At 39.2% G+C, this 24,578-nt stretch overlaps 1 protein-coding gene across 1 annotated transcript; it reads right to left on the reverse strand.

Annotated features, from left to right (window-relative positions):
- Positions 1-58: 58 nt before the first annotated feature.
- Positions 59-23,686, reverse strand: mns1 (meiosis-specific nuclear structural 1). The gene is made up of 10 exons (XM_073032884.1): positions 23,576-23,686; positions 17,422-17,643; positions 13,053-13,180; positions 8,139-8,241; positions 6,460-6,689; positions 5,342-5,558; positions 3,300-3,407; positions 2,759-3,016; positions 2,306-2,431; positions 59-361 (listed from the first exon to the last, which is right to left on the reverse strand). The coding sequence occupies exons 1-10, from the start codon at positions 23,576-23,578 to the stop codon at positions 242-244; spliced, it is 1,515 nt and encodes a 504-aa protein (XP_072888985.1). The 5' UTR covers positions 23,579-23,686; the 3' UTR covers positions 59-241.
- Between the last annotated feature and the right edge of the window lie 892 nt (positions 23,687-24,578).

The raw sequence follows: 24,578 nt of genomic DNA on the forward strand, positions 1-24,578 counted from the left end.
TCTGCTGAATTTGAGAGCAGCAGCAAAATTTAATAATTATATTCAAATTATTTTAATATGTATTTCCAGTAATTAAATTTTATTTCTGATATTTATGAAGTAAACCCTCAGCATTCATATCAGGTACATTTTCAACTCTCCTATTAAAAGGGAATCAATACAAATTTATGTCCAAGAGTAATGGACACCAGCCTATGTAGCTATCTCAGATAAATTTGCTATATGAAATGAAATACAACAATTAGTTTAAGGTTGAACAATCCCATCCTTCATCTGAAGACAGGTTGGCATTTCTTTTCTTGAAATTCTCTTTGAAGGCATCATCGAACAGCTCAAGCTCTTGTTCATCTTTAAATATACCCTATTAAAGACACATAAAACAATTAACTTAATTGTTGTCTTTTCTTCAGCTTATTAGCTTAAGATTTATATAATAAATATCATTTGGAAATACCATTAGTTCACATCAATAGGTTTCCTGTCATTTTAATTTTAGTTACTTTGTTACCTCTCTTCCAGAAACACTCATTTCCTCCAAGGATTTTGCAAATCTCACTGAGACCCACTGGCCCAAGTTCCACCAATCTAACAATTATAATTCCACTTTTTCCTGTCTGTTAAAAGCGAGCAATCCTCTGCACTCACGAGGTCACTAGCAAAATGCTTGATTTTGACTATCACCGCCTTCTTCACCAACTCCTCCCTGTGCCTTCACCAACTCCACCACTGATTTAAGCATTTTTATCTATTCCAGGCTTTTAACAGTTTCCTTCATTCCACCTCACACAGGTTGGTAGTGTATTTCCACAAACGATTTCTCCCAGAATTCACTCTAATGTATCCCTGATGGCCACTATCATCAACTTGTTGTCTTGTAACATTATTTGAAACACAAAATTATCTGAGGACTCCTCTCTAGCTCTCTGTAAATTATTTTGACATCTCAATAAATCTCAAAAAGGAGAAACTAGAATATGATGTTTTCAAAACTCTTCCAAACTGTATCTCATCCTAAATTCCATCTCCCTGTCAATGTACTTTTTCAGACAGTGAAGAACATTTACATTGTTCTTAACTACAAATCTGATTACTTTGTATTAAAATTCTCAAAATATCATCTGCTAAAGCATTAACCCTCCAACTTCTATGATTCCTAAATTAATAATCACACCCTGAATACAATACCTGTATGCCTTCAAATTTTCCCCCTCAGGCTAGCTCTCCTCTTATACAAGAAAAGGCTCCAGTTTCAACATTAATTAACTGATTCTTCTTTTACTTTAACAATTTATGGACTGAACCTTTGTAATTCCATTGCTTATTAATTATCCTACAAAAGATATGGAATATATTTTAACGTTTGGGAGTCTTATGTTGTTTTTTAGTCTCAATGAAACTTAAGATCATTAAAAAATTGATACCAAGTGCTTTTTATGATAACTGTAGGCATGCATCTTCAACTCGATATTCATCTGAAATTTGAGGAAGCAGCAACAAATACATTCATTTTCTTCATTGTTTTTGTCCTACTCTTTAATGGCGGATAGCAAAGATTTGTTTAAAATTAAAATTCAGTAAAATGGCCAGGAAATAATTCCTTTCCTGTGCAATCTGATGCAATAGAAACAGGAAGTTATAGGAACATTTCAGTTTGAACTACCTGCTTACTGCTTCATCATTTGGGTATGCGGTGGAAAAACAATAGGTTTGTGTGACGAGAGACCCAGGCAGTGATGGTAAGGGCATAAGTGCTGGTGTATCCAAGAAAAGAATCGAGACACGATTTCAAAACTGAGATGAGTACAGGGTTCTTGACCAGATGTTAAATGTGAAACTGATGAGACTAGTCAAGAATCCAAACGAGACAGAAATCCTAAACGCAATTGCAGACTGAACCAAAGTTGAGTTGACGATTGTGCACTGAACACAAGTTCAGGTGCTCAATAAATATCCAAATCTTGGCTGCTAATTAGCAGAGTGGTCTAGAATCTTTAAAGGGACTGTACCAGCTATCCATACTCTGGAGAATTGGAGCATCTAAACCCCAGAGGCTGGTGCAATTGGGTGCATACCATAACAGTTTGTACTTGAAGACACCTATAACAACATCAGTTGCTAGATTGCAGCTTGCGGACATAAAACTAGCCATACCAGGATTATCTCTGCAATTGATCTCATGTAGTGAACAGTTTCAGAATCAAATGCTTCACATTTCACTGCTTCTCTCTGTAATATCTTTAGTAAATAATAAAAGCCCTGAAATTCAAATCAGTTTCAAATTGATAATATTTCTCAAATAACATACCTTTGGAAGGTAACCAAGTAGTTTACTGGCATGCTGTTTGAGAAGTTTCTGTCTTTCTTCCTCAATTATAGCCTTAAGAGCTGCTGCCTTCTTCTCTTCTTCTTGGCGCTCTTCAAGTTCTCGTTTCTAGTTAAAAGATATTCATTAGAATTTACTGGAATCCATTTGCAGAGAAATACAGACTCTTGCCTTCTCGTAACTCGATACCCATACACTAAACTCTAAATCCGAACTGAATTTGGGCACGTTACACATTTGAAATAAAATCCATATAGAACTTTTTCTCTAGTATGAATATCTGTACATAAACATTGTACACACATTTTCTGTTAAGTGAAATTTAAAACTTGCTAAAAAATTATACAGTATGAAATGTTACATGGAATATTAATGATTATAGAAAATGATAAGTTGTAAATAATAATTGAATTTCAAATAAAATTCAAAACATACTCTGTCTGCTTCAAATTGTCTGCGTCGATCTTCAATGATTTCCTCCACAGCCCTCTTATGTTCAAGCTGTTTCATACGTCGCTTCTGTGCATTCATCTGCTCAATACGGTCATCCTCTGCAAGTTTAGCCATCATCTTTCTCCGTAACTCATCTTCTTCCTCCTTCTCTGCCTGTAGGCGCTTCTGTTTGAAAACCATTTGTTCTTGGTATGTCTGCTGTAATTCAAGGCGTTGACAAATTTGCTTTTCCAAATCTGCCTGTAAAAATAAAAATTTAAATCTTACATCATTGAATTGTTTTAGTGGATAATTTGAACTTTGCTGTACCATGAAAAGTGACAATGCATACTAATTTCCAATTACATTCTCAGGTCAGTATCTTTACAAAATGAATGAATAGATGTGCACAGACTCAATCTGATAGGCATCTTTCAGCAAAAGTACAATTTCTGCACCTTTTAATCATCTTGTCTCAATGTACAGTACCAAAAATAATGCAACACTTAGTAATAAACTGGCAAACGGTATTTGCAATACTAACGATTTCTTGTTGTCTTCGAGCCTCTTCTACTTTTTCTAGATACAATTCTTGTCTGACATTTTCCAATTCCTCATGATCACGGCGTTCCTTTTCAATTTCTGCAGCAAGCTATATTGAAGAAAAAGTCAGTTATTTGTTGGAATTTTTAAAAATCTGAGTAATATAGAATAGTCATAGAAAAGTACATCACAGAAACAGGCCCTTTGGTCATCTAGTCCATGCCAAACCATTTGAACTGCCTACTCCCATCTATCTGCATTGGGACCATAGCCCTCCATACCCTAACATCCAAGTACCTATCCAAGCTTTTCTTAAAATTGAAACCCAGCATGCATGTACCACTTGTGCTAGCAACTCGTTCCACACTCTCACAACCCTCTAAATGAAGAAGTTTCCCTTCAACTTTTCACCTTTCATCCCTCACCCTTAACCCATAACATCCAGTTGTAGTCCCACTCAACCTCAGCTGAAAAAGCCTGCTTGCATTTACCCTATCGAGACCCCTCAATTTTGTATATCTCTATCAAAGCTCCTCTCAGTCTGCTATGTTCCAAGGAATAAAGTCCTAACCTATCCAGTCTTTCCTAATAACTCAGGTCATCCAGTCCTGGCAATATCTTTGTATATTTTCTTGGTACTCTTTCAACCTTTTTTTACATCTTTCCACTAGATAGGTGACCAAAACTGCACACAGTACTCCAAATCAGGCCCTACCAATATCTTATACAACTTCAAAATTACATCCCACCTCCTGTACTCAATACTTTGACTTAAGAAGGCAATGTATCAAAATGCTTCCTTTACAACTCTATCTACCTGTGATGCCACTTTCAATGAATTATGGACCTGTACTCCCAGATCCCTTTGTTCTGCCCCCTCTTTAGTGCCTTACCGTTCAATGTGTAAGACCCATCCTGGCTGGTCCTACCAAAGTGCAACACCTCACACCTGCCTGCATTAAATTCCATCTGCCATTTTTAAACCCACTTTTCCAGCAAGTCCAGATTCAGCTGTAAAGCATGATAGCCTTCCCTGTAGTCCGCTACATCACCAATCTTGGTGTCATCCACAAAACTGCTGATCCAGTTAACCACATTATCATCCAGATTGCTGATATAGATGACAAACAACAACAGACCCGGCACCGATCCATGCGGCACTCCACTAGCATAGGCCTCCAGTCAGAAAGGCAACCACTCTCTGGCTTCTCTCACAAAGCCAATGTCTAATCCAATTTACTACCTCATCTCGAATGCAGAGTGACTGAACCTTCTTGACCAACCTCCCATGTGAAACCTTGTCAAACGCCTTATTAATGTCCATGTAGACAACATCCACCACCTTGCCTGGTAACTTCCTCGGGATATTCTATAAGATTGGTTAGATATAACCTACCGTGCACGAAACCATGCTGACTATCCCTAATCAGTCCACGTCTATCCAAATACTTAAATAGCCGGTTCCTCAGAATACCCTCCAATAACTTTGCCATTACTGATATCAGGCTCACTGGCCTATAATTTCCTGGTTTATTTTTAGAGCCTTTCTTAAACAGCAGAACAACATTAGCTATCCTCCAGTCCTCTGGTACCTCACCTGTCACTAAGGTTGATTCAAATATCTCTGCTAGAGCCCCGGCAATTTTGACACATCCCTCCCACAGGGTACAAGGGAATCCCCTGGGAACTTATCCAACCTAATTTGCCTCAGGATTGTAAACATCTCCTCTGTAATCTGTACAGAGTCCATGAAAATGATGCTACTTTGTCTCACTTCTATAGACTCCATGTCTGTCTCCTGAGTAAATACTGGGTAAATATAATTTGAAAATCATGACAGACTGAGCAAACAAATTTATCACAAACATGAGAAAATCTGCAGATGCTGGCAGTTCAAAGCAACACAGATAAAATGCTGGAGGAACTCAGCAGGCCAGGCAGCATCTATAGAAATGAATAAACGGTCGATGTTTTGGGTCAAGACCCTTTGTCAGGACTTCTTCCTCCAGCATCATATGTGTGTTGCAAACAGATTTATCTTACCTTTTGGTACAACATTTCTTTACGCTGATCTTGTTCTCGAACTCTAGCCATTCGTTCATCTTCTCTGTTCTTTTGTGCATTTGCAAACTCCAATATCTTTCTGTTCTCTGCTTCCATTTTTTCCCGTTCCATTTGCTTCCATTCGGCTCGTTTTTTCTGGAACTCCTCAATGTACCTCTGAGTTTCCTTCATCTTCTGCATCTTCTGCTCCCTTTCACTGTGCAAAAAGAATGGATTAAAATAAAAGTAGTGATTAGTGTTTTTAATATCACAAGCACAAGAATTAGGGATACTAATGGGAAAAGTGATGAAAATTTAATGTTTATGCAGTGATAAATGATGATTTGTTTTATAGAAGCTGCCTTTGTATGATGATCACTTCATACTTGAATATTACTTTCAATATAGGGCAGAAGGATAATTTTAAAATCCAGCTTTCTACTGACTGATGACTGAGTAATCAGCAGCTATTTAGAATTCCCTTAAGTCTTCATTTATGAAAGTTTGGAACACAAATTAAAAATTTAAATGTACGCTGAAAAGGCTATGTGATTAACTTGTCCAATACAGATATTTTTAAATGTTGTTTGCTGAACTATTCAAATCATTTTCTTCTTGAATCAGTGTCTCAAGCAATGACATTCATGGGGTATCATGGCCTTGAAGTACTATATCTCTCGAATTGCATAGACTGTACCTCATGGGACTTTTGTTTTGACTGATCTTTCTGCTTACTATCTGGCAATTACCAAGTTCAACTGAAGCATATCAATTGCTCTCCCAAATGATATTGTTTAGTTGGCACTTTTGACAAATTGGTCACTTAGCTCAGTTTAAACATATCTGAAAAGATATTGTATAGAAATGTGAAGCTTTAATATTAATTCATGACACTTCACAGAGGTCATTATATCCAACTGCCCTTACCAAATACACAGACTGCGCTCACTGACCTCCAGGAGACAACTTGACAATGCTACGTTTTACTTAAACAAAAGTTCACCTTGAAAAACATTTCTGAAAGTAGTAATTACTCAAGTACAGAAATATATCTTTACATTGCACAACATTCTTTGGACAAAATTCAAAAAACAATAAATGCTTGAAATAAAGTTTACCTCTGATCTTCATCATAGATCTTCCTTACAATTTCATCTACCCTTAGTTTATCTTTTAAGAATTCATCATATGCTTCCTGTCTCCTTTGTTCATTTTCATCAACTTGTATTTCAAGCTCCTTCTGATATTTTAAGGCTTGTTCACGGCGCTTCTGTTCTTCCTTAGCTTCCTCTGCTGTGGCCCTTTCATGTTCCTTCTTCATTAATTTAGCAAGCTCAGCCTCTTGTTTCTAGTTCAAAAAAATAAGTATCTCATTTCCCCAGAGGTTTTGGACTCTTTTGTGTTCACCACACTTCAGTTCTTTGTATTTCTAATATATATTTTGAATCTATAATACATTTTAAGAGGCATACTTTGCAAACAAAGCCAAGCATTATCTTATACAAACTTTACTGGTAATTTAAAAATCAGACACAAATGAAATGAAGACTTCTGTTCATAATTAGCCTTTTAAATCAGTTTGCATTCAAGCAGGCTAATGTACAAGAAAAAGAGAAATTTCCAAATACACAGTATTATGTAGGATAAAAAGTATTTTAGACCTGCATAGAAGCAGTCAGGTGGTACAGGTGGGAAACATTTGTTAAAGATGAAGTTTTTTTCTAAAAATGTATGTTAAACTACAGTCCTTATCCGCAGATTCCGCATGCACGGTTTCAGCCAACCACGGATCGGGAGAACTCGGAAGTTCTCTCTCCCGCACTCGTTGTTTGAGCATGTACAGACTTTTTTCTTGTCATTATTCCCTAAACAATACAGTATAACAACTATTTACATAGCATTTACAATGTATTAGATATTATAAGTAATCTAGAAATGACTCAAAAGTACAGGCAGTCCCCGGGTTATGAATGAGTTCAATTCCTGAGTCCGTCTTTAAGTTGGATTTGAAGTCGGAACAGGTACATCCGGTATTATTTAGTGTCAGTCAAATGTTTTTCGTAGTATATAGTACATATTTTACCTTTCTATGCATATAAAATACTTCAGAAACATATGTATTTCAATAATTAAACCACTGCATTGCTTATAATAATAGTAGCTTTCATCGGGGCAGGGCCTTTCACGCACTCCATTAAAATGGTTCCGATCGTTGACCGACTGTAGCTTAACACTTTTCCAATGACCAAAGGCGTTTCACCTCTTTCCTATCGCTTTATTACTTCCACCTTATTTTCAATTGTGATCGTGATTATTTTTGTGAACAGAAACACTGTGGGTTCAGAGCTGTGACACCGAATCCTAATGTCCACCACACAGAGACATGTTAAATAAAGTCCGGGGTTCCGCTGGGTCCTAAAGACCACTGCACTGAGACAAGTTAAATAAGGGACTTGAGCATCCTCAGGGGGTCTCGGAACCAATCCCCTGCGGATAAGGAGGGCCGACTGTACTCAAAAGGCATGGAAGTTAGATTAAGGACAATTATTGCTAAAAATTATGTAGAAAAATTTGAATTAATATTTAAAAAAATAACAACTAGCCAAAGATGAATACCTTCTCAAAATAGCAGTATAAAAGGTTCATTAAAAGTAAATAACTTAACATTATCACATACACTGAAATCAGTCTGTAGAGAATTAAAGAAAATTATAGACTTGCAACCTTTAGAACTGTGCACTACTGGGTTTCAGATTTGTTTTTAATCATTCATGTGTTAATATTCAACAGTACTTACAATCTTCTCAAACCGACTTGCTTCTTTTTCAGCTATCTGGGCAGCTCTTTCTCTACTCACATAAGCAGCCTTTAACTTGGCTTCCAATTCACGAAGCTCAAGACTAATTTGAATATGTAGAAACACAAAGAACAATTCATAACATATTAACTAATGGCAATTAGAACACAAGACAAGAGTAGGTTGCTTGGTTTCTCAGCTCAATATGATCATTGCCGATTTACACCAGCCTCATCTCTTCTTTTGTCCTAGTCTCCCAAGCCCCCTAATTCCCTGATCTTTCAAAACTTTATCTATTTGCTTCTTTATCCCAGAGAAACACAGCTCTCTGATGTAAAGAATTCCAATAAATTTCTGCAAAAAGATTTCTAACGACCATTTTAAATGACCGGACCCTTATCTTTTAATTATATTCCCTCATCTAAGACTCTCTGACTAGTGAAAGCATCTGAACATCTAGCCTCTCATGCTCCTTCAGCATCCTGTATCTCTCGAAAATTCTTCTAAATTCTAAGGAATACACACCCAAACTGGTTAGCATCTATTTGATGTAATAATATTCTAATCCAGGAATTAGCCTGATGATTTCCTTTTGGACTGCCTCTAATGGCTACTACGTTTTTTTAGGTAAGGAAAACAAAACTGTGTGCAGTACTTCAGGTATGGCTTCAGCAACACCATGTACAATTGTAACAAACGTGCATTTTTAAACAACCCCTTTTAGTAAAGGCAATTCATCATTTACCGCACTGACTTGCCAACTAGAGTACATAGATCCCTCTGACCTTCACTCACGTGCAGTATCCTGCCATAATCCACCTTTTGACTCTTCCTACCAAAGTGCATGACCTCACACTGAATTCCATTTGACAAGTTTTATTACCCACTAACTCAATCTATCCCAGTGCAGGGTTACATTATCCCCATCACAACATGCCTTTCCACCATTTGCATCACTGACAAACTTTTCACTTGCTTCTCCAGGACATTAATATAAAAGTAAATAACTGAAGGCCAAAAAAAATGATCCCTGGAGTACTCCTCTAGTTAGGAACCTCGAAAGTACTCTTTGAGTCCAACTCTATTTTCTATGTTACAGGCTATTTTCATTCCATGCTAACACATTTCCTCCAATACTATGAACCCTCAAGAAAGTGGTGAATAAATTATAGAGTACCTTGCCAAATACTTTTTGGAAATAAAAATACTCTACACCTACTCTATTGATTCTCACTGTTACATTCTCAAATAACTCAGGCAAAATTGTCAAACATGATTTAACTTTAATAGATTGCATCAAATTACCTAATAACATTAAAATGTAAAGTTTTTATGCCTTTAAATAAAAACCTTTGGTCCCATGATGCTATATAAAGCAATGATCATGGATCACGAGTTTCTATATTGAATGGTTCCTATACTGAATACAGAATTAATTGTTATAAAATTTCCAAGAAAATGTACATATTATATGAAGCAGCAGTCTATAGAATAAATAATAAACTTAAAGAAACGGACTGTAAATCAAGATATTGTAGAGGGTTTATTCTGGAGATTTTGGGTAGAAATAGTTGATGGAAGGAAAGATACAATTCAGAGAGTGTGCATTTTTTTCTGATTTTAGGAAACTGTGTGAGATCATGAGGTCAGGATTGAACTCACTGGGGCTTACAGCAGCAGCACTATCTGTTGCACCACTGGACTGGACTGATATTTACTGTGATAATTAAAGAAACAGGACAAGGTTACAATACAAGAAACAGAGCAAGTAGTAGGTTACATGGTCTCTCAGCTCTGGTCAGTGTATGGAATGAGCTGCTACAGGTAATGCTGGAGGCAGCCACATTAACAACATTTAAAATCTACTTGGGCAGGTTTATGGTTAAGTAAGGTTTAGCAGGATATGGACCAAACAGAGTCAAATGGCACTAGCTTTGATAGGAATCTTGGTTAGCAAAAGCCAATTGGGCTGAAGAGCCAGTTTCCATGCTGTATGACTCTGTGATTCTATGAATAAGAAAGGAACATATAGATAGATAATTATGGGGGTTAGATAAAAAGGATGCTTTTCTGGAGCATAAACAGTAACCTACTTTCAAAGTTCAAAGTTAAAGTACATTATCACCATTTATTACTCTGAGATTAATTTTCTTGCATTCCCAGTAGAACACAGAAATCCAACAGAAACAATGCAAAACGTGCAAAAGACAAATTGTATAAATACAAAAAAAGGAAATAAAAAAATAAGTAAATAAATAATACTGAGAACATGAGATGTAGAATCATTGAAAGTAAGTCCGTAGGTTGTGGTATCAGTTCAAAGTTGAAGTGAGTGAAGATATCCCTTCTGGTTCAAGAAGTTGATGGTTCAGGGGTAATAACTGTTCTTGAACCTGGTAGCATGAGACTTAAGGCTCCTGTACCTCCCTCACAATGGCAGCAACAAGACAAAAGCATAGCCTACATGGTGGGGGATCTTTGAAGATGGATGTTGCATTCTTGTGGTAGTGCTCCTTCAGTTGTGCTCAATGGTGAGGTGGGTTTTTCTTGTGATGGACTGGGCTGTATCCACTATTCTTTGTAGGGTTTTCCATTCTTGGGCATTGGTGTTCCATACCAGGCCGTGCTGCAATCAGTTAGAATACTCTACACTGTGCATCTATAGAAGTTTGTCAAAGTTTTAGATGTCATGCCAAATCTGCACTAACTTCTAAGAAAGTAGAGATGCAGTTGTGCACATACATGCTGGTCCCAGGACTGACCCTCTGAAATGACAACACCAAAGAATTTAAAGTTACTGACCCTCTCGACCTCCAATCCCCTAATGAGAACTAGCTCATGGATCTCCAGTTTCTTCCCCATGTAGTCAATAATTGCTCTTTGGTTTTTGCTGCCAATGAATGAGAGATTGTTGTAGCACCATTCAACGAGATTTTCAATCTCCCTTCTATATGCCCATTTGTCACCATCTTTGATTCAAACAACAGCAGTGGTGTTGTCAGCAAACTTAAATATGGCATTGGACCTGTACTTAATCTCACAGTCTTAAGAATAAAGTGACTGGAGAAGGGGGCTACGCATGTAGCTTTGTGGTGCACCTGTGCTGATGATGATTGTGGAGGAGGTGTTACTGCCAATCCAAACTGACTGGGGCCTGCAAGTGAGGAAATGGAAAATCCAGGTGCACAAAAAGGATTTGAGGTCAAGGTCTTGAAGCTTATTGATTTGTTTTGAGGAGAAGGCAGTATTGAATGCCGAGCTGTAGTAAATTAAGAGCATCCTGATATATATTTTACTGTTACAAGGCTGAATGAAGAGCAAATGAAATAGTATCTGCTGTTGTTGACCCATTGTGATGGTAGGTAAATTGGAGTAGATCCAAGTCACTCTTCAGGACTGACCTTTCAAAGCACTTCATTACAGTTGATGTAATGTTACTGGATGATAATCATTAAGGAAGGGTAGCAGGTGGGTACCTCACACTGTCAAACCATGAAGCTGAAGATATCAGTAAACATACCAGCCAGTTACAAGTCTTCAGTACTTGGGCAAGTAAACTGTTTAGGCCAGATGCTTTCTGTGGGTGGATGTCTCATATTGGCCTCAGAGGGCTGAAATCACAGGGTCATCGGAGGCTGTGGGAGCTCGTGAAGGTGCCTCCATGTTTTGTCCGACAAAGCAAGTATAAAAAGCTTTGCGCTCATCTGGAAGCAAAACCTTGCTGCCATTTATGTTGCTGGGTTTTGCTTTGTAGGAGGTGAAAGCATTCAAGCCCTGCCACAGTTGTCAAGCATCCTTCCATGATTTAGGTTTGATCCAGAACTGCTGCTTTGCATGTGAGATGGCTTTCCAGAACTCACACCTGGACCTCTTTTATTTTCCTTGGATGACAGACTAGAACATCACTGATCTAACCCTCAGCAGACTGTGGATCTCTTGGTTCATCCAGGGCTTCTGGTTGGGGAAGCCTTTGAATGACTTTGTGGGAACACACTCGTCCATTAGCATCTTTGTAAAGTCCATGACAACCATGGCATATTCATTCAGGTCCTCTGATGAGTCCTTGAACATGGCTCACTCTACTAACTTGAAGCAATTGTGTAGCTGCTCCTTTGCCTTCCACCACACCTCATTGTTGTCCATACCTCTAGTAGCTTGCTCTTTAGCCTCTGTCTGTACACAGGTGGGAGGAGGAAAGCCAGATGATCAGATTTCCTGAAATGTGCCCTTGGGACGTAATGGTAGGCATTTCTGATTGTAGTATAGCAGTGGTCAAGTGTGTTGGGATCCCTGGTGCTGTAGGTGATGGACAGAGATTTCCAATCATGGCATTCAATATATCAAGTGCTTGCTTAACACCTGCCTTTGATGGTATGTAAACTGCAGTCAGGATCATGGCAGAGAATTCTCTCAGTCGGCATTTAATCACTGGATGCTCAGGTCAGGAGGACAAGATTGCAACAAGACTGCTAAGAGTCCATCATGAAACATGATTTCTAATAATACAATGTAACAGCTGTAAGTATGAGACAAGGAAAGGCAATGAGGAACATTATGATCAGTCTTTGATCAGGTGTGAAGCAGGAGTGATTAAATAGCAAACACAATGAGGCTACAATGGACAGTAATGGAACAAGAAACAAAAGATAGGTCTAGAGGAATTGTAAATATGAAAGAACTATCCTCTTGGCCATCTGAAAATTGTAACTTTCAGATGGCTAAGACAATACTAATCACACCTTATCTAGGGATCTAGGATTTCAATGTTTATTCTGCATTATTAACAAAACAACGGTCATTCATTGTAAAAATATATTTCTGCTGCTGCTTTTGGGACTGCCTTGGTGTTCCTTAAAGAGCAGTATTGAGAACGTAATGAAGTAATGTAGTAACATAACATCTTTTTTTACTTGCCTGTTTTCTCGAATATGCTGCCTCATTTTTTCATCTTTTAGTTTTTCATATTTTATTCTTTCTAGCTCCTTGGCTATCCTTTCCTCTTGCTCCAACTGCTTGGCCTTCAGTATTTTTCTCTTTTCTGTCTATTACAGACAGCAATAGACCAGGAATGTAAAAGATAAGAATCTCAATCAACGTAAAGCAGAGTCATCTAAAGAACATCTTGAGCAATCAATTCAAGTCAACATTAAAGTCTGAAAACTTTAATACAATTGAAAACACAATATTATGTGATTTAACCCCTTAATTAGCATTTTAATTATTAAAATCTTCCGAATTATTTTTTTTGAGTTTTCTCAGTACAAAGTTTGGAACAAGCAACATCTCATTGCATTATACCATTTTTTCCCCTGAAGAATATAAATAAACACCACATCTACAATGTCTTAGGAACAAAGCTAGGGCACAGACAAAGACACAGGATTATATATGTCAATGTAGAGCGGAGAGTGACTTTGTAAATCTGGTGGTAGCAAAGAATGTTGGCAATAATGAGGATAGAGAGCTGCAGCAGGGGTGTGGGACAGGTGGCAGACAACTAGTGCCGGGGTGGTGAGTGGCGCGAATGGAGACACATCCAGCCCTGAGACACCAGGCCTGTTCATTTGATTCTAAACAATTGTTTTACTGATCATTACAGAATGTCTTTCTGATGCTCCCTCCCCTGTCCCTTCCACTTTTCCCAACTATGATACCCTTCTTCCTGCCCCCTTCCCACTCAGTCCACAATAGAGATCATATCAGAATCAGGTTTATCATCACTTACATACATCATGAAATTTGATTTTCTTTGTGGCAGCAGTACTAATTTGTAATAATTACCTTGTTTTCCATGTTAGCAATATTTGCATCTTACCTACAAGACTAGGTAAGAGGACATGTTCTGCATTCAAACAATCTAAATAAAGAGATGGCCAAGAGATTATCTAACCTTCAAGAGATTAGTCACTGTCTCATAATGCCAAAGAATAACGCTGATAGGTTTTCAGTGAGACAACCCAAAAGAAGTGTTCATTAAATTTAGTTGCATACCAATCAGTTACATAATTTTAGTACAAATAAAGTTTGTTTTCCCACTTCAGTGGAGGTCCACTATTTCAAACTATCATACAAAGCTGTGGGCTGCTGAAAAATGTAACCGCTAATTGCTCCACCGATCACCGCTCAGTCCTGCCTGGGATACTCTTTAGATACAGACAGGAAGAACTAACCATCACTGCTCCAAACAAGTCCTTCTCAATTTGGTAACAGTAAAATTAAAGTCCTACATAAAACAGTCTAAACAAAGCACAGAATCATTATAGACTTAAACCCCTAAACACATTTAAAAGCAAACCTGCAAAACCCTATTTTATAAATACTCAGGACAAGGTAAATGTTAACTCTCCTCAGAGGTCTAGAGCTGCATGGGGTTGGGAACCAGAGAGTAGGGCAGATAGTGGAGTGGTTGTGAGGAAAGATGTTGTTAAGCATATATACAAACACAGGAATCTAAAAGTTGAACATGGAGGGAATAATGTTCTGAGTTGTGTTTATTTCAATGCAAGAGGTATTTTGGTAAGGCACATGGCCTTAGAACATAGATCAGTAAATGGAATTATGGCATTGCAGCCATTGGTAAGACTTGGTTACAGGAGGGGCAGGAGTGGCAGCTCAGTGTTCCAGGGTTCCTTTGTTTTCAACATAGAGCAGGAAGGGTTTAAAGGGGATGGGGTGGCATTACTAGTCAGGGAAAATGTCACAGTAGTGCTCAGACAGGACAGACTGCAGAACTCATCTATGGAGGCTATATGAGTGGAACTGAGGAATAAGAAAGGGATGACCACATTAATGGGATTATGGAATAGCCCACGCAATAGTAAGTGTGATTTAGAGGAGAAAATTTGAAGTGATACTGCAGACTAGTTGCAAGAAACATAAGGTTGTGATTTTAACTTTCCACATATTGGACTCTCTTACCGTAAAAGTGCTGGATGGGATAGAGTTTGTCAAAGTGTTCAGGAAGGTTTCCTTAATCAATATATAGAGGTCTCAGCTAGAGAAGGTGCAATAATGGATCTCTTATTAGGGAACAAGATAGGGCAGATGCGTAGGGAACACTGTGGATCTAGTGATTACAAGTCCATTAGTTTCAAAATAATTATGCAAAAAGATAGGTCTGGTCCGCGAATTGAGATTCTACATTGGAGAAAAGCCAATTCTGATGGAATCAAAAAAGTATTTGGCAAGTGTGGATAGGATTAGATTGTTTTCTGGCAAAGGTGTTCTTGGTAAGTGGGAGGTCTTCAAAAGTGAAATTTTAGGAGTACAAAGCTTTAATGTTCTTGTCAGAATAAAAGGCAAAGGTCTAGGAAGCCTTGGTTTTTGAGATGTATTGATGCCCTGGTCAAGAAGAAAAAGGAGGTGCATATAAATTATAGGCAACAAGGAATAAATTAGGTACTTGAGGAGTATAGGATATACAAGAGAAATGCAAGGAGGGCTAAAAGAATGTATGAGGTTGCTCCAGCAGACAAGGTGATAAAGAATCCCAAGGGCTTCTACAAATATACTAAGAGAAAAATTATCATAAGGGACAAAATTGGTCCTCTTGAAGATGAGCATGGTCAACTAAGCACGGAGCTGAAAGAGAACTGGGATATCTTAAATGAATTTTTTGCACCTATATTTACTCGGGAGATGGATACAGAGTCTATAGAATGGAGGCAAAACAACAGTAAGATCATAGACCATATATAGATTATAGAGGAGGAGGTGCTTACTGTCTGAGGCAAATTAGAGTGGATAAATCCCCAGAGCCTGACTTCAGTCTTTATGGTATTTAAAATGCCCTTAGCCACGAGTGATCTCTACAAAGTACTTTAGCAAGGCCTTTGAAGAAATCTCACATTGAGGCTGGTCAAGAATATCCAGTTGCTTGGCACTCAGGATGAGGGAGGAGGGTCAAAATCCAGTCACTTGGTTTTCAGGATGAGGTATGAAATTGGATTTGTCATTGGCTTTGCAGGAGAAGCCAGAGAGTGGTAGTAGATGGGTGCCTCTATAACTGGAGGCCTGTGACTAGTGGTGTGTCACAGGGATCGGTGCTGAGTCTGTTATTGTTTCTCATCTATAGCAACGATCTGGATGATAATGCAGTTTACTGGATCAGAAAATTTGCAGATCACACTAAGATTGAGGGTGTAGTGGACAGCAAGGAAAGCTATCAAAGCTTGCAAAGGGATATGGACCAGCTGGAAAAATGGCAAATGGAATCTAATACAGACAAGTGTGAAGTGATACATTTTGGGAGGATCAACCTGGGTATGACTTACACGGTGAACGGTAGGGCATCGAGGAGTGTGGTAGAACATAGGGATCTATCTGGGAATGCAGATCTACAATTCCTTGAAAATGGCAACATAAGTAGATAGAGTCATAAGAAAAAGGTTTTGGCACATTGACATTCATAAATCAGAGTAATGAGCACTGGAGTTGGGGATGATATGTTGAAGTTTTACAAGAAGTCGGCGAGGTCTAATTTGGAGCATTGGGTGCAATTCTGGTCACCTACCTGCAAGAAAAATATCAATAATTTGAAAGAGTACAGAGGAAATTTACAAGCATATTGCCACAATTTGATAACCTGAGTTATAGGGAAAGGTTGAATAGGTTAGGACTTTATTCCCTGGAGCTTAGGAGAATGATGGGAGATTTGATAGGCATATAAAATTATTAAGGGTATAGTTAGGGTAAATGCAAACAGGCTTTTTCCACTGATGTTGGGTTAGACAAAAACTAGCAGTCATAGGTTAAGGGTGAAAGGTGAAAAATTTAATGGAAACATGAGGGGGAATTTCTTCACTCAGAGGGTGGTGAGAGCGTGCTAGAGAGAGTGGTGGATGTAGGTTTGATTTCAATATTTAAGACAAGCTTGGATAAGAACATGGATGATGGCATGTGGAGGACTATGGTCCAGGTGCAGGTTGATAGGATTATGCAGAATAATAGTTTAGTAAAGACTAGATGGACTGACACGCCTGTTTCTGATCTGTAGTGCTCTATGACTCTGACTCTGTCATTAACTATATTGAATAGGATCAACACAAAGCAACAATGCAGTTGAGACCATCAAACCAGAGGAGGAAAATGAAATTAATTCACATAGATAATCTGGCCAGGATTGTAATACGTACTTAAGAGAAATTTTTGATAAAATTAATGATATTTAATACCTATTGTTATAATAGCATTTTTTGCAGGTCCAAATCTTGTGTGATATGGGACATTATGGTAAAATACAGCAGTTATATTTACACAGCGATATAAACAGCATTTTTCTCACCATTAAAATTGCTTCTTCCATCAGTTTTTCCTGTTCCATCTCCTGTAATACTCTTCGGAGACGCTTCTTTGCTGCCATTTCATCAGCCTTTACTTTGTCCATTGCAGACTTTTCTTTACTCAACTTTTCCAGAAATTCTTTATAAATCATTTCCTTTTGAGTAATATTGGTTATCATTCTATTTTGCTGACTAGCTGATAATTTAGTTGGACAAATAGAAGCCTGTAAATGTAAAAGATGAACGTTTTAGAACACATACTATTCAGCTAAATTATGAAAATTCTCACATTTTTACAAAAATTTTTACAAGGCAGTGTAAATATGTTTTAATATCTCCAGCAACTGTAACCATAAAGAAAAGTGCTATCTTTAATCAAAACAATGATTAAATACATTAAACTGCTGCCAATTCAGTTTCATTTCAGTCATCCATGAAATATCTTAGGTAATAATGCAACTATTCAAAAAGTCATTCTTTCAGTAGTTTATACTTTATATGAATGAGTTTGTATACTGGAGCACAAAACAATTCATAAACCTCTAACTAGATTACACAAAAGAAGAGAATAAATGACATGAAACCTTTAATTTGACGTTAAAAAAATTAAAGTGAATTATCAATTTTGTGTTCAATTCAACTACATTTTAGCTCTTGTAATTGTGCCCATGGTGGGAACAGTAGGTAATTTTAACTTTATTCAAACAGAAAACCAAGTAGAAACCAGTTGAAATAGCTTGTCCATTTTTCTTCCTCACCTTCAGTGTGGCTAATTTACAGCCAACATGATAATCCTCAACCACAAAAGTTTAGCATTTTGTTTTAGAACAAGATACATGGTATGAGTGCTTCCCCAGTGCCTGGATAAAACTCTGGGCTTCCATCCCAATCTCCTCTGCCTGGGATTTCTCCTAAAACAGATACTTCTTGAGAGGCCACCAATCCAGCTCGTGTCTTCTGTTGCTTGATTTTCACTGCTGAGCAGTCTCTTCTCAGATCATAGGAAGTACAGGTGCTCTCCAGATTATGTATGCCTGACTTAAGAGTAGTCCAAAGATACAAGAGTGACAAGATGAATGATGACGAATATGCCGGTTGTTGCAGGAGCTGCAAGCATCTTCTGTCAGGTGAGATCAGGGCATTTCTACTTCAAGTCAAGTCAACTTTTATTGTCATTTCGACCATAACTGCTGGTACAGTGCATAGTAAAAATGAGACAACGTTTTTCAGGACCATGGTTTACATGACACAGTACAAAACCTAGACTGAACTACATAAAAAAAAAAACAGAGAAAGCTACACTAGACTACAGACCTACACTGGACTGCATAAAGTGCACAAAAACAGTGCAGGCATTACAATAAATAATAAACAGGACAGTAGGGCAAGATGTCAGTCCAGGCTTCGGGTATTGAGGAGTCTAATAGCTTGGGGGAAGAAACTGTTACATAGTCTGGTCGTGAGAGCCCAAATGCTTCGGAGCCTTTTCCCAGAGGGCAGGAGGGAGAAGAGATTGTATGAGGGGTGCATGGGGTCCTTCATAATGTTGTTTCCTTTGCGGATGCAGCGTGTAGTGTAAATGTCCGAGATGGCAGGAAGAGAGACCCCGATGATCTTCTCAGCTGACCTCACTATCCGCTGCAGGGTCTTGCGATCCGAGATGGTCTTCTCTCTTCACCAGCTCCCTGCCACCATCAAATCCCCAACAATAAGGGGTAGGGTTGAGTCAAGTGAGGCTATTTAGCAGCCAAATTTCCTGCACCTACTCACTCTCCTATCACAGTAGATTTATTTCGTTTTGGACTTACATGCAGTTCATATTACAAACAGTTCTCAGGAACAGCACCGTTCCATAACCTGGGGACTGTCTGTATAAAGAGAAGTTTTGATAACCTACTCAAAATCATGGTTAAACTACATCTGAGTACACTGTATAGTTTTGGATACTTATAAACAAATAATTTGACAAAGCATTTTAATAGGAATTAATGAGTATTGAGAAAGATCCTACCAAATTGCATTAAACTACAGATTTCACTGGCCTGCACCACAGTGGCTAAAACATCAAACACTTCTTCCTGCTTCTAGGGTCTCTAATCTCCATTTTTTTTGCTGAACTCCAGTCACTTTTGGAGCCTAACAAGAGTCTGTCCAATCCAAGGCTCATTTATTCTGCAACTGACCCTAATACTGAATCATTATGGTAGCATAGTGGCTAGCATGGCACTATTACAGCTTGGGGCATTCCAGAGTTCCAAGTTCAATTTTGGCACTGTTCTTTAAGGCACCTCCCTGTGGAATGCGTGGTTTTTCCCATGAGTCCCAGTTTCCTCCCACAGTCCAAAGACATACTGAATAGATTAACTGGTCATTGTAAATTGTTCCACATCTCATACATAGGAAGGCAGGGGTAATAGATGTCAGCTCAATAATTTTAAAGTTAAGATTGGTAGATTTTTGCTATTGAAGGACCACAAGTGACAGAGATCGTCAGCAGGTGAATGGATCTGGGACACATATCAGCCAGGATCTCTGGGTGACAAAATAGACTCAAGGCACTGAATGGCTTACTTAATCACGTGCATTTCTGGCTTGCTTTGATAGGAATCAGCCAGTTCGAGGTCTACCCTTTAAGAGTGTCCAATCACAAACAACACACTAAATGCTGGAGGAACCCAGCAGGCCAGACAGTACCTATGGAACAGAGTATAGCTGATGTTTCAGGCCAAGACCCTTCAGATGGACTGGAGAAAAAAAAAGTTGAAGAATTAGAGTTAGAAGTTGTGGGGAGGGGAGGAAGAAGCACAAGATGATTGGTGAAGCTGGGGGGGGGGGGGGGGGGGAAGGGTGAAGTAAAGGGCTGGGAAGTTGATTCTCACTTTCCTGATGCCACTACCAGGCCAGCTTGCCATTAAAAACCAGGCAAATCCTCAATTTGTGGCTACTTATGGAATAAATTTCTGAATCATAGAAATTATATATGCATCACAAAAAAGGCCAGCATTTAATACCCAAAGGTGACTATCTAAAGATGTACAGATTAAGATTATTAAGTTGTGGGCATATGGCATATTGGCAATGCAAGCAGGCTGTCGCTGCACATCCTTACACTGTAAACACAAAAATTCTGCAGATGCTAGAAATCCAAGTAACCCACACAAAATGCTGGAGGATCTCAGCATGCCAGGCAACATCTATGAAAAAGAGGAAATAGGGTTTTTGGGCCGATAAAGGGTCTCAGCCCAAAACATTTACTCTTTTCCACAGATGCTGCCTGGGCCGCAGAGTTCCTCCAGCATTTTGAGTGTTGCATCCTCAGACTGTGTTGATCATTGCCTGCAAACAATGAATTTCACTGCATGGTTTGATGTACATGTGACAAAGCTAATCTTAATCCATACTGCTATTGTCTTGTAATCAAGGTACTCCAACAGTGCAGTTGGGTAGGAGTGACATGTTTTTGATGAGTGAAGGAAAATAAAACATTTCCGTATCAGGAACACATGATATGGAGGAGGAACAAGCGGGAAATGGTGTCCCCATGTGTCTGCTAACCTTGTCCTTTCGGGTAGTGGAGGTTCATAGAATAGTCAACGTGGCTTTGTGAAGGGAAGGTTGTGCCTCATGAGCCTAATTGAGTTTTTTGAAGAGGTAACAAAAGAAGTTGATGAGGGTAGGGTGGTAGATGTGGTCTATGTGGATTTTAGCAAGGCATTTAACAAGGTCAGCCACGAGAGACTCATCCAGAAAGTCATGAGGCATGGGATCAGTGGAACCTTGGCTGTTTGGATAAAAAAATTGGCTTACAGGAAGAAAGCAGAGGGTAGTAGCGAAAGGAAAGTATTCTGCCTGGAGGTCGTTGACTAGTGGAGTGCCGTAAGGATCTGTCCTGGGACCCCTGCTCTTTGTGATTTTTATAAATGACCTGGATGAAGAGGTGGAAGGATGGGTGAGTAAGTTTGCGGATGACACAAAGATTGGAGGAGTTGTGGATGGAGCTGTAGATTTTCGAAGGTTACAAGAGGATATAGACAGGATGCAGAGTTGGGCAGAAAAGTGGCAGATGGAGTTCAATCCGGACAAGTGTGAGGTGATGCATTTTGGGAGGACAAACCAGAAGGCTGAGTACAGGGTTAATAGTCGGTTACTTAATAGTGTGGATGAACAGAGGGACCTTGGGGTTCAAATCCATATATCCCTCAAGGTTGATAAGATACTTAAGAAGGCCTATGAGATGCCAGGCTTCATTAACAGGGGATTGAATTCAAGAGTAGAGAGGTCATGTTGTAACTCTACAAATCTCTGGTGAGACCACACTTAAGAGTATTATGTTCAGTTCTGGTCACCTCATTATAGGAACAATGTGGAAGCTATGGAGAGGGTGCAGAGGAGATTTAACCATTTAAATTCAACCATTTCAGGAGATGTTGCCTGGATTGGAAAACAAGTCATATGAAGCAAGGTTAGCAGAGCTGAGACTTTTCTCTTTGGAGCGTAGAAGGATGAGAGGGGACTTGATAGAGGTCTACAAGATTATGAGAGGCATAGATAGGGTGTATAGCCAGTACCTGTTTCCCAGGGCACGAATAGCAAACACCAGAGGGTATATGTACAAAATTAAGGGAGGGAAGTTTAGGGGAGACATCGGGGTAAGTTTTTTTTAAAAAACACAGAGGGTTGTGAGTGCCTGGAATGCCTTGCCAGGGATGGTGGTGGAGGCTAAAACATTAGGGGTATTTAAGAGCCTCTTGGATAGGCACAAGGATGAGAGAAAAATAGAGGGTTAAGGGGTAGTGTGGATTTAGTACTCTTTTTTTTTAAGGAATATATGGGTCAGCACAACATCGAGTGCCAAAGGGCCTGTACTGTGCTGTAGTATTTTAGTGTCTAGAACGTCCACGCTAAACATTTTGCCAAACTAATTCTGCCACAGACCCAATCCTTCAGGTGTGTAGCAATATTCTTCAGGGCTCAGCCAGCTTGGTCTGCAGTCCCTCTCATAGTGATGGACGTTTTGTTAAGAAAGGAAGAGCACGGTTTCATCAGTAAGTGGTTATCAGGAGAATTTGCCTTACTGATTTATGAAGCACAATTTTATAATGGTCTGTGGTGTTAGAGAACTCCCAGAGCTACACTGTCCTTCTTGTGTTCCAGCAAGCAGCTGTCTCCAATGGGCAGTACCGGGATCTTTTTTGTAACGTAGTACATCTGTATCAGACTGCTGCTTCTCGACCAGACCATGGGACAGTCCTTCTAACTTAGACGCCAGCTCCCAGAAGTTAGTATGAGGGCCTTTGCAAAGCATGGGAGAAACTAGGTTGGTGTCAGATTATCATTCTTTCTCTGGTTTAAAATGGGAATAATAGCACAACCTAGTGCATTGGTAGGTCATATCAGTTTACCATAATCCCTCCAAAGTTCAACATTTCCCCTCTATAACACCCCCAGCTCTTCAACTTTTATCTTCAAAGGTTATTCTAAGTTTTGACATTGTGTGCAGCATCCTTGTCAGTTTTCACCCTACCTTTGTTTTTAGCCATATAAGCCCATTTATCCTAAATTAGTCCCCAAATCCCTCATATCTCACTTTAATCCAAAATTCCAGTTTGCCCAAGCTTGATTACCTTTTCCCCTGTCCGTATGATAACATTATTTTTGTTTAGAAGTCTTGGCAAATTTAAGGATGGATTATGATATAAAAATCTGCTACACTAAGACCTTAATTGAAACGCCCGAAGTATTTGTCAACCCTTTGATGAATCCAATATGGAGAAGCTTTAATTGATAGTTGGATGATTGGTTCAATTTTAATTCAGTCTGATCTCGGGATTACCAGTTCTGATAACCAAATGTCAAGCGTTGGAGCCTTGACCACGACCCCATCTCCCACTGCCCACACCTCATTACAGGTACCCACGTCCCACCAACGTCCTCTCTGCTCATCAAGTTAACTCTCACATGATGGACAGATCCCCGTGGTATAACTCATGAGGACGAATAGCTGTATTATGCGGGGCTGTAATCCGTGGGGAAGGCGGTCCACTGCTTCTGTTCCATCTTAATCCTGCGTCCCTCTAACTAATTCAGCCATGACACAGAAGGAAGCCAAGTGATTCTGGAACAGCCTCGACACACCGAGCCCGAGAGCACACTTACCATCTTGTACCACGATAATATGAACAATGCTTTGTAAATCACAGATTTCAGTGGTGGTGACCGAACAGTTCCCAAACTGCAGCCGTAACCCCAGAAACGCAGAGCGCGTTCTTCACACCGTTTAATAACAGTTGCTCTGATTGGCTGGCGGGCGATGTCTGGTAACGCGATTCGCTTGCGGGCGGGTGTGCCGTCAGTATACTACTTAGAATTTAAATATCTAAATTACTTCAAGGATAACTTTAAAGTACGTTATGTGCACTTTTCGTAATGGATTGCGAAAACTATATGGACTGCAGTCGATGTTGTAACCTGAGAGGCAATCAGTTTGGAAATAGAAACATAGAAAGCCTACAGCACAATACAGGCCCTTCGGCCCACAAAGTTGTGCTGAACATGTCCCTACCTTAGAAATTACCTAGGGTTACCCATAGTCCTCTATTTTTCTGAGCTCCATGTACCTATCCAAGAGTCTCTTAAAATACCCTATCGTATGTGCCTCCACCACCGCCGGCAGCCCATTCCACACACTCACCACTCTCTGCGTAAAAAACTTACCCCTGACATTTCCTCTGTACCTACTCCCAGCACATTAAACCTGTGCCCTCTTGTGGCAACCATTTCAGCCCTGGGAAAAAGCCTCTTGATAGTCCACACAATCAATGCCTCTCACCATCTTATACAACTCTATCAGGTCACCTCTCATCCTCCATTGCTCCACAGAGAAAAGGCCAAGTTCACTCAACCTATTCTCGTAAGGCATGCTCCCCAATCCAGGCAACATCCTTGTAAATCTCCTGCACCCTTTCTATAGTTTCCACATCTTTCCTATAGTGAGGCAACCAAAACTGAGCACAGTACTCCAAGTGGGGTCTGACCAGGGTTCTAAATAGCTGCAACATTACCTCTCAGCATCTAAACTCAACTCCATGATTGAAGAAGGCTAGTGTACCGTATGCCTTCCTAACCACTGAGTCAACCTGCGCAGCTGCTTTGAGCATCC

This window comes from Hemitrygon akajei, chromosome 30, assembly GCF_048418815.1.
Source record: "Hemitrygon akajei chromosome 30, sHemAka1.3, whole genome shotgun sequence".
NCBI lineage: Eukaryota > Metazoa > Chordata > Chondrichthyes > Myliobatiformes > Dasyatidae > Hemitrygon > Hemitrygon akajei.

Excerpts from the sequence above, each read along its gene's own strand:
- mns1 (XM_073032884.1), bottom strand. Across the intron at positions 8,242-13,052 it reads CAGCATATTCGAGAAAACAG|TCTTGAGCTTCGTGAATTGG; the intron begins GCAAGTAAAAAA and ends TATTCAAATTAG. Across the intron at positions 6,690-8,138 it reads CAAGTCGGTTTGAGAAGATT|AAACAAGAGGCTGAGCTTGC; the intron begins GTAAGTACTGTT and ends TTTTTGAACTAG.